Below are 10,965 nucleotides of genomic sequence, written 5' to 3' on the forward strand. Positions count from 1 at the left end.
GACTTTTGAGACTCAAATTAACTTTGTTCGTTAGTCCACCAATATTCTTACGTAATCCTTTCCTTGGCTTAATCTTGATTAACTAAGAAACCAAGGCCATTTTTTTATGCTGAATGCTATTAAATTTTGCGTAAATTCACCAAAGAAGAGCATGAGATCAGCAGCAAGGTAGGTACCATAGGCAGTGCCATTGTATTAGTTGTGACTTTGTTCAAACAGGGAGGAAAAAGTATCACGGACAGCAGAAGATTGATAGTCGGCCTGCCGGTGGTGGTAATACAAAGATATCAAGATTTTATCCACACCCAGGGGACTTCGCATTTGACTTTTGTATTTTTAATTTTGAAGCATAAAAGAAAAGAAAAGAAAAGAAAAGAAAAGGTCGATCAAGATGCATGTCCGGATATATCACGTGAATGGATCAAAGATCCATCAAGATATTATCCAAACCGAATACTGTCATTTTAAAGTTTTAAGCCTTCCCGAGTTCAGTTCTGTTGCAATAAGGTAGCAGTGGTACCCATTTGCAACTTGACCGCTGAGCTTTACAGGCTTGGTAGAATCACAAAAAATAAGTACAATGCAGGTAATTTTATTCGACAACGGAAAAATAAGTAATTTTGGCACGAGCATGCAGAGATAGCATACTTTTAGTATCGTAAACACCATAAATGACAGGAAAACATTAGGAGCTTAATTATCACTGATAGCAATGCTTGCTGTTGTTTGTTATTTCACCATCCACTGATAGCAATGTCTTGTTGAGAAGCCAGAGTTGAAGGTGCAACTTAATTAATGTGTCTTCTTCTTCATCGGAGAAATCTGAATAAGGACTTCTTACTAATCTTAGCCATTTCATTAACAAGGTTTAACCCAAACCATTCATAATAATGTGAGTAGAACAAATAAAATCAATCACATTTATTTTTATACTTTCTCATCTTACTTATTACACCAAACCGTATAATTTAAAAACAACTTAACAACAAATTGGACTAGCAAGAACTTTCCAAATCAGTTCCGGATCATATGATGGCATTCTAGCAAGTGAACCCTGAACCCTGAACCTTCATATTCACCACCATCCAGCAGCATTGAAGAACAATTCACATCTTGGGATGAATCCGAACAGTTATCACTTTTTGTCGATGAAGATTCTGCTTCTGAAATGGACTCCAAATTCAACCTCGAAGCAGAATTTGGATTTAGTATTGTGTCAGTTGTTTTGTTATCACTACTAGTATTTCCTTTTGCTTTCTTTCTCCCTCCTGACCTTTTGGCAAATTGTATGTTACAGAGGAGAATATTGGTGCCACTGAAGCTACATAAAAAGGTATTCAAGAATATACGTGGACTTTTAAGTTCTTAGAAGACCATTCACTATGGGATGGATATATTTGCTTCAAGAAAACAAGATTTCACAAAATTTATACTGCACTAACTAATTAGCAAGAACTTCCCAAATCAAATCAGTATCATAAGATGGCATTCTAGCAAGTGAACAACAACCTTCAAATTCCATATCCAAATCTTCTTCACCACCACCCAGCAGCACTGAAGAACAATTCTTATCTTGGGAATTTGACGAAGAATCTTCCTCTGAAATGGACTCCAAACTCAATCTCGAAACTGAATTTGGATTTGCTGCTTCACCATTAGTTTTGTTATTATTAGTAGTATTTCCTTTTCCTTTCCTTTTCCTTCCTTTTTCTCTCCTGACCTTTTGGCAAATTGCTTGAATTTTAGCATCAACTGAAGACCGTAATGCACCAAGTCGCGCTCGATCCGAAAACCTTAACTTCGATTCATCTCCAAGATTAGGAAAATTCAACCGAGCATACTCTCCTCTTAGTTTATATGCTGCAACATCATACGCGTACGCCGCTACCTCGGCTGTATCATAAGTTCCCAACCAAACTCTGATTCTGTTTTGTGGTAATCGTATTTCAGCTACCCATTTTCCCCAGTGTCTTTGTCTCACGCCTCTGTAAAGCTTCTTCATCTTATCACTTCTACTAAGATATGAAGTAGTATTTTGCACTGAGGTGGGGGAGTTTTGAGTTGCAGTGTTGTTAGTCTTAGACCTTTCGAAATTGAACTTTTCAAGAAATTCTCTTTGGCGGAGATAAACGGAAGAACCGATTGATTCTAAAGGATTACTAACAATGGTGTTCGATGAAGAACAAGTACTGGAATTTGATGAGAAGAAGATTGAATCTAGTGGATTTGTTCCGCTTGTTAATAAGAGTTCTGATAATAATGAAGAAGAATTTCTAGAAAACGAAAACTGTGGAGTGAAATTTAAGTCATTCATGATGAATTCTGGTTTTGTTTGCACAAAGAAAAAATAATGTGCAAGAACACAAGAAGGAAACCTTGAGAAAAAAAAGGTTGATCCCCTTTGGTCTGCAAAAATGGAGAAGAGATAAGGAAGAAGAGAGTGCAATGAGATTATTACTTGGTTTCCCTCTCTGTTAAGTTAATTTATAGGGAGCTAGAGGAGGAGGGACATGACATATGGTCCCAAAAGAAGAGGAGACTATTTTCGTTATCAAAATGGTCGGCAGTCCCCCTCATGGGTGTGTTGCTGAAAATTTCAAACTTTCTGTGTACAGACAGAGAAGCCAAAAAGTAACTTTATGTATGTATGAGTCACAGGCTGTGTCTCTTAAATTTCATGGTACCACATGTCTTCAGAAGAAATTTGGTGATTGATTGATTCTTGATTGCCTACGTATGTCTTACGTAGATTATACGTATGCACTGTGCAATCTTTAGCATGTTACTGCTAAGAGGTGTGCAAATTGCTAGACATGGCGAAGCTAAAACATAAGGCATCATCCTGGCTCTGGGCAAACGAGCTTGAAAAAACGGTTGTTTTTCAAGGGACTGTTTCCAGCTGATTCGTATCCTTAGAAATGAGAATGCGCGCAAAAGTTCCTCGAAAACTTAGTCGCATGATTGAAGCTATTCAGGTCTACTCGAAAGACTTTAATTTGTTACGTATGATTCTCGCAAGATTGGCTTACGCTTTACTGTCCATAATGTATACAATCAATCATGCACAATGCACATACATATTTTCCACGGCAAGCAATCAGTAGACGATATCAATAATTCACAGTCAACTAAATAATGGCAACTGCAAGATGAAACTTAGCTTATATAAAGACAACTCTCTTTATTGATGTTTAGAAAATCTCTCAAAACTAAACACAAGCTCTAATCTTGCTCATATGATCAACCACAACTTTGGTGATCATATATATATATAGAACTATGAATTCCTTTTCCTAGTCCTATTACCTTATTACATGTCTTTCCTTTTCTTAGAACTAGATGACTTCTAATTCCCTTAAGATTACATCAATTTCCTAATCTTGTCCTAACCAGCTTGTTAGTGACTTCTATGTTGAAGTTTAACCAACATTCTCCCCGTTAAGCTTCAACCTTACCCGTGACATATCTTGTACTCCAATCAGTTGTCTCATTTCTTCAAACTTGATCCGAGCTAATGCCTTTGTCAATATATCTGCTTTCTGCTCAGTTCCTGGTATGTGTTCTACGTTAATGACCTCCTTCTCGATGCATTCTCGTATGAAATGATACCTTTTGTGAATGTGTTTCGTCTTCCCATGGAACACTGGATTTTTAGTGAGTGCAATTGCAGACTTATTATCAATCTTGATGAGAACTTTTTCAGGTTCTCTTCCTTTGATTTCACCCAACAGTTCTTGAAGCCATATTGACTGTTTAGCTGCTTCTGTTTCCATAAACTCAACTTCACAGGATGAGAGGGCTACAGTGTCTTGCTTCTGTGAACACCATGTAATAGGTGCTTCTCCTAGATAAAATATATGACCAGTTGTACCTTTTCCATCATCTTGGTCAATATTATGACTGTTGTCACTATACCCAACAATTCCTTTTGATCCTCCTCGACCATACTTCAATCCACAGCTGATTGTTCCTCTTAGATATCTCAATATCTGCTTTATTACATCACCATGAGACTTGCGTGGACTCTGCATATAACGGCTTGCTACTCCCACAGAGAAAGCCAAATCTGGTCTTGTGTGTAATAAGTATCTTAGGCATCCAACATTTCTTCTATAACTCGTTGAATCAATCTTTGCTTCTTCTTGTGCCTTTGAAACTTTAAGTCCAAACTCCATTCGTATCTTAGTTGGATTACAAGTTTCAAGTCCTCCTTCTTTCAGAATTCTCCTTGCATAAGCTTCTTGTTTAATTTGAATCCCATCTACTCCTTGATGGACTTCTATGCCAAGGTAATGAGTGAGTTTTCCGAGGTCTGACATCTCAAACTTTGATGACATTTCTCTCTTGAACTCATTGATCACCTTAAGGGAGTTTCCAGTCAAAAATAGATCATCTACATAGACTGCAATCACAAGAAGCGATCCCTTTTCTTCTCTTCTGTATACTGATGTTTCTTTAGAGCACTTAACAAATCTGATTTCTCTTAAGATTTGATCTAACTTTGTATTCCAGGCTCGAGGAGATTGTCTTAGACCATATAGAGCTTTTGATAACTTATAAACCTTATGCTCTTGTCCTTTTACTTCAAAACCTTCTGGTTGTTCAACATACACATCTTCTCGCAATTCACCATGTAAGAATGCTATCTTAACGTCTAAGTGGTGAATTTCCCATGAGTTTGATGCTGCTTCTACTATTAAGAGACGAATTGTCTCTAGTCTAGCAACTGGTGCGAAAACTTCATCAAAGTCTATGCCTGATTCTTGAACGTATCCCTTAGCTACAAGTCTTGCCTTATATTTGTTGACAGTACCATCAGCATTCCGTTTTATTTTGAAGATCCACTTAAGACCAATCACTTTTACCCCACCTGGCTTATCAACTAGAAACCAAGTCTTGTTTCTGTTGGTTGAAATAATTTCTTCTCTACATGCTTATGTCCATTTAGTCGAGACATTTGCTTCCTGAAAATTCCTTGGTTCATCATTAACAGAAAGTAGCATAATCCCACATTCTTCTGCAGCTTGAAGAACATAATCCTCCAGATACTGTGCCTTTTGTATCTGTCTTGTTGATTTTGGCAGTGGAATGGGTTGAGTTATTTCATCGATCTCCTCTTCTTCTTCTTCTTGTACTTCTTCGTTATTCTTTGGTATCCCTCGAATCATCTTGTTGTGAGACATAGTTTTTAAGGTTCTGAAACTTATGTGTCCTAACCTTGCATGCCACTTCCATGTCTGATCTTCCAGTCTCATATTCAGACACAATGGCCTTCCAATCATGAGACTTATCTTGTAGAGTCTATTCTGTGAACGTGAGACTCTAACTAAAAGTCTTCCACTTGGGTCATGAACTGTTAGATAATCTTGTCGCATTCTAACATCACATCCAACTTCTGTAGCTTGTCCTAAACTTAGAGTGTTGCTTTGTAAGTTTTGGATGAAGTAGATGTTTGTGACAAGCTTCTGTTCTCCGGTCTTGCTCTGAAATAGAATTGATCCTTTCCCTTCAATTTCTACAGAAGATCCATCCCCAAACTTCACTTGTCCTTTGATTTTCTCATTGAGTTCAGAAAAGTAGTGTCTCTTACCAGTCATGTGATTGCTGGCTCCATTATCTAAATACCAGATTCCTTCTTCTTCATCCTTTGATTCGTAGTTCTTTGGTATTAGTTTCCCTTCGTTTAAGAATACAACTTCATGCATGAAAAGAGTTGTATTTGCTTCCCTTGTTGCATTCTTGTTTGCTTCTTCCATCTTTTGTATTCTTTCAGGGCATACAGAGGAGAAGTGTCCTGGTTTATCACATCTGTAACAAATAATGTTTGATCTATCCTTCTTTTCTTTCCCTTGGTTTTGATCATTCTGACTTGTTGTTCTATCTTGTGAGTTAAACCTTCCTCCCCTTCCTCGGCCTCTGTTTACTCTACCACCTCTTCCACGACCTCTTCCTCTTGTCGCAGAGTTTTGTTGGTAAGAGTTTGTGTACAAGAGTTTTCCTTGAGTTTCTCCATTGTTTTCTTCATCAAGGATTCTCTCTTCATATGCTTTCAATCTTCCAATTATATCTTCATAGCTAGTCTTCTTTAAATCTAAGACTTGTTCGAGAGAGGCTATGATATGAATATACTTGGATCTTGGTAAACTATTGAGAAACTTCTTTACCAGTTTATCTTCATCAATGGATTGTCCAAGTGACGCAGCTTTTGAGGCTATCTCTGATAGCTTTCCTTCTAAGCTATCAATAGTATCAGTGTCTTTCATCTTCACTCTTTCAAATTCAGACATTAAGGTTTGCAGATGGGCTTCTTTAACTCGATCAGCTCCGAGATTACGTGCCTTTATTGCATCCCAAATTTTCTTTGAAGTTTCTTGTTCACCAACTTGTAGAACAAGACATTCTGGTATTGCTTGAAAGAGTAATCCAATGGCAACATTGTTTCTGTCTGGGTCCAATGTACCAGGATCAATTGTTTCCCAAACTTTGTAGATTTTCATCAGTACCTTCATTCCCATGGCCCATACTGTGTAGTTTGTGGCGTTGAGGATTGGAACTTGTATTGATGGTGGCGTGAACTGTTTTGCACCCACAATGGTGGTTTCGTTTTCCATGGCTCAGAAACAAGCTCTAATACCAATTAATGGCAACTGCAAGATGAAACTTAGCTTATATAAAGACAACTCTCTTTATTAATGTTTAGAAAATCTCTCAAAACTAAACACAAGCTCTAATCTTTCTCATATGATCAACCACAACTTTGGTGATCATATATATATAGAACTATGAATTCCTTTTCCTAGTCCTATTACCTTATTACATGTCTTTCCTTTTCTTAGAACTAGATGACTTCTGATTCCCTTAGGATTACATCAATTTCCTAATCTTGTCCTAACCAGCTTGTTAGTGACTTCTATGTTGAAGTTTAACCAACACTAAATTCTTCAAATGCGTGTCCAAGCGAAACACATTACGTACGTACTATTGATGGTTGATAAAAATATAGATCGACAAGGTAGAGAACCAGAAAGACCAGGAATCCCAAGCTAGCTAAGAATCAACCACCACCAAGCAAAAGCTCATAAATCAAAAAGGCAAATATCGAAATCAAAGTGGGACAAGTCCCAAATTAGTATGAAAAGGTGAACATGGTGGAAAGGTAATGTACACCAAAGTCCAAATAGGTATCACAATCATGTAACCCAAAGGATAATGAAGATAGATTGCTAAGAAAGAAAAGAAAAGAGAGGAGAAGAAATATTGTGGAATATCATGTGGTGAAGTTGTGAACACATGACCCATTAGTCAAAACTTAAAACCTCATATTTTACCTCTGTATTGTTGTGTCAAATTTAGACTGACTGAGTAAGATCCTGAAAGACATAGGTAATAGTGGGTTATAGGTTGTGTGGATAACACATGAGAAGTGCTTTTTGACTTCTAAAAGTCGAAAAGTCACAAGTTAGTTTGGCTGTCAGATATCAAAACGATTTCCAGTCCAAAATTTAACTTTTTACGAAGCAAAATAGCTTTGCTTCTGACTTCTGCTTCTTCTTCTGACTTCGAGTTTTGGAGAAGCAGAAATCAAAAACAGATTTGTATTCAAATGCGCTATTAATGTATGTCCAAGCTTTAGATAAAATCGTTGGTGAATCCAGAATTTTTCAACTTATTTACCAATTTTGAGTATAAGTGGGAAAGGGTACACAGATGAATATAGCTACTAGACTTGTGATGTAACGGTGTAAAATGAAAATAAAGAGAAAAAGTAGATTTTTGGAAGTATACGGACTACGGGACTAGTATGAAGTAGTAGAGTCTTGCTAACAACGTAACAGGCCTTTGACTAACCGACCCGTCCCGTTGTGGTCCTGTGTACGTCCTGATCCGCCAATTCCGTAGCCACATGATTCTGGTGGCCACTACAACGACGTACAATTTAGTGTCGACCACAAAACCCATCGATCCATTGGAGGTGATTGTGCGATCCGGGCTTCCGGTAAAGTTGAATATGTTGCCTGAACTATTTTCGATTCAAAATTTAAAAGCGTGACAGATGTCAAGTAAAATTTTCACTTTCAATTACATTCAGCTTTCTAACGAATTTTAGATGTTGTTGCGTTATTTTGGGTACAGTTTAAGAAATAACTTTTCGGTCGGGCGAAGTAAGGAAAAATTAGAAGTTTGACAGAAACACCCTCTCTAGTAGAATAGTTGAGCAAACTTAAAAGAGAGACAAATTCAACTTTGACTAGAGAATCTAGACAATTTTTGACGTGTTTTGTTTATACTAGTTGGTTGCGAGGAGGATATTAGCTAGCTATGTCATTTTCAGCAACCAAGCAATCTAAAGGAACTGTGCTCGAGATCTTCTTTCTGCTTTAGTGTTCGCTTCATGTGATATGTCGGTCCTATGGGCCTAACGGGTATGGCACATGGTCGGTTTGAATTTTGAACACCTTTTCTTCCCTCCGCCCCAACATACATATATCATGTACAGTATGATTTTTGATTGATTTCCTTCGTCAACCTTCAATCATCTTTTCTTTTTCTCTTTAATTATTAGGATTATCTTGAGACTTTTGAGACTCAAATTAATTTTGTTCCTTCCACGGTGTTATTCCGCAATCTTTTTATTAGCTTGATTAACTTAAAACCCGTATCATTATTTTAGAACGCGCAAATGGAAATATGGAAACTAATTGGGATATAAGAAAAAGACAAAAAGGATATAAATAGTAAATCAAAGTCATCCGTTTTCCAGGTAATTTAGATAATTCTTAATTCACCCTCATTAATTATATTTAGTGGTTAATTATAATTAGCTAAGTTAATAGATTAGTTTAATACTTGTTAATATAAATCATAATCACTTCATTTGGGTTGGAGTAGAAGGAAATTTTTCGAGGTAATAGGAAATTGGTTAAAATGAGTGTTGATAGTGAACAAAGAGATGTCTCCGAGTCTTCTGAACAAGATATGCATGTTGAATCTTCCGTTGATCTTGCAATCGCCATTGTCACACCTGAAAACAAAGTGTCGGCATAGATAAAGTATGAATACCATGCCGGCAACCTTCTTACCGTCGGGGTCTTCATAGTTTTATCCATGCCGACAAATATTATAAAAGGTACAGAAAATGGTTACTCCCAACTTACCGTGCCGGCATTGTAAGTTATTTATCGAGCACGCCGACACCATTTTTCGGCATTGAATACGTGTCAACTAATTACGCCGGCACAACTTTTCCCCATGGTCTTCATCATTAATACAATGTCGGGAATGTAAAAAAAAAAAATCAAAAGAACACTCTCACTTCCGTCATGGTCTTCATCATTAATACAATACCAGCAATGTAAAAGAAAATGTCTTCAAAGTGAGGAGCCGGCAGAGAATGAGAAGAGAATTTGAAAGGGAGTGGGGAATATTTAAGTTTGATTTAGTTTATATTTTTCTAAGTGTGGTTTAGTATTTCTGCCCTAGAAAACACCCCTTAACAGAAACTATTGGATGGGGATATTAATTCATATCCTCCAATTAGTTTCCGGGTTCTTTTTTTTTCATTTTACAAGTGCAATACTACTAAATTTTGTGTAAATTCACCAGAAAAGCATGAGAATTCTAGAATGATTAGCAAGATATTTACTATTTTAAGTGTAATTTCTATCAGTTATGAGTGTGTTCTTCTCAGGTTAGGAGAGTGTATCACAGTCGAGGGAGTAAGTGTAAATATGGTTTGATGTTTTTCATATAGGTATAGGTGGGCATCATTAAGGTAACTGAGGTTCCGTTTTTTTTCCCCAAATTTTATTTAGTTGGATTTAGATAAATACTTGTTATAGGTATTAAAATAATAATTAAGAGAAAAAATGAGATCTAATAGTAAATAAAAAGAGTAAAACGAGAAACAGTAAAAATAAGTTAAAACTGAAAAATCGTACAAGGAAACTCAGTATCCGTCTATAAAGTCGTGGAAAATCGGTTTCAGTAAAGTAAGTACTCAAACACTTAGAGCAGTTCCTATGGAATGGACGAACTTGGAGTTTGTTCATTTTACTCCCACTATGGAATGAACAAACATGAAAATTGGATGTTCAAGTCAACAAAATTGTTGATTTGAACAACGAGATGACCCAGCGCGCGCCTGTGCTAAAAGCGGGCGGGCTATCCAAAAACGCTGGCGTTTGTAACAAAAACGCCAGCGTTTGTACTACCAGCGCGCGTGGTCAATTAAAATGCCAGCGGTTTTAATAAACACGCCGGTGCTTGTAGTAAGAGCGCCAACTGCTCTTTCCATCCGGCCACCATTGTTCCTTTCCTTTCCCTATAAATTCCTTTCTCTAACTTTTCTTTTTCTTTTCAAACAAAACTATCCATATCAATTCAATCTTTCATAAAAATTCATTTCTAACAAATATGGCATCCTCACAACAACGATCACAACAACGATCATAACAACAATCACAACAACAAACACCACAACAAACATCACAATACAAACAACAACAAACACAACAACAATCACAACCAAGGAACACAAGAATTCGTGGTCCCAAGTATACGATGGATGAAAGAAGAGTCGTTTTGCAGAAATTGTGTATTATTTACGTTAGATGAAATCAATGGTATTTATCAAGAAAAAAAAACTTTTTATGGTAAGATTTTAGAAAATTTTAGTGAAGAAACCGGTAACGCTCACAGACGTGATGTCGATGGGTTGTGTCATCATTTTCACACAATTTCAGCATCCGTTACTGAATACGTAGCTTTGATCACTCAAATGTGGAACAACAGAAAAAATGATGAAGGCGAACCGGATGTTGAACGAATATGTAGGGAAGAGTGGCAAAGATCCCACAAAGGTTGCAGCTTCCAACATGAACGGTATTTCATCATTTTGAGGGTGTGATTAACAAGTTTAATCCATACTTGCTGGAAGGTCATCAAGTGCTTGCAAGATCACCATAT

General features: G+C 36.9%; 1 protein-coding gene across 1 annotated transcript; it reads right to left on the reverse strand.

Annotated features, from left to right (window-relative positions):
- Window positions 1-862: 862 nt before the first annotated feature.
- LOC113355560 (ethylene-responsive transcription factor ERF061-like) lies at window positions 863-2,436 on the reverse strand. Its single transcript, XM_026598449.1, has one exon. The coding sequence runs from the start codon at window positions 2,312-2,314 to the stop codon at window positions 1,442-1,444; it is 873 nt and encodes a 290-aa protein (XP_026454234.1). The 5' UTR covers window positions 2,315-2,436; the 3' UTR covers window positions 863-1,441.
- Window positions 2,437-10,965: the final 8,529 nt, after the last annotated feature.

This window comes from Papaver somniferum, chromosome 3 (genome assembly GCF_003573695.1).
Source record: "Papaver somniferum cultivar HN1 chromosome 3, ASM357369v1, whole genome shotgun sequence".
Lineage (NCBI taxonomy): Eukaryota > Viridiplantae > Streptophyta > Magnoliopsida > Ranunculales > Papaveraceae > Papaver > Papaver somniferum.

Coding starts and splice junctions, on each gene's coding strand:
- LOC113355560 (XM_026598449.1), bottom strand. CDS start 2,314: ATGAATGACTTAAATTTCACTCCACAGTTTTCGTTTTCTAGAAATTCT.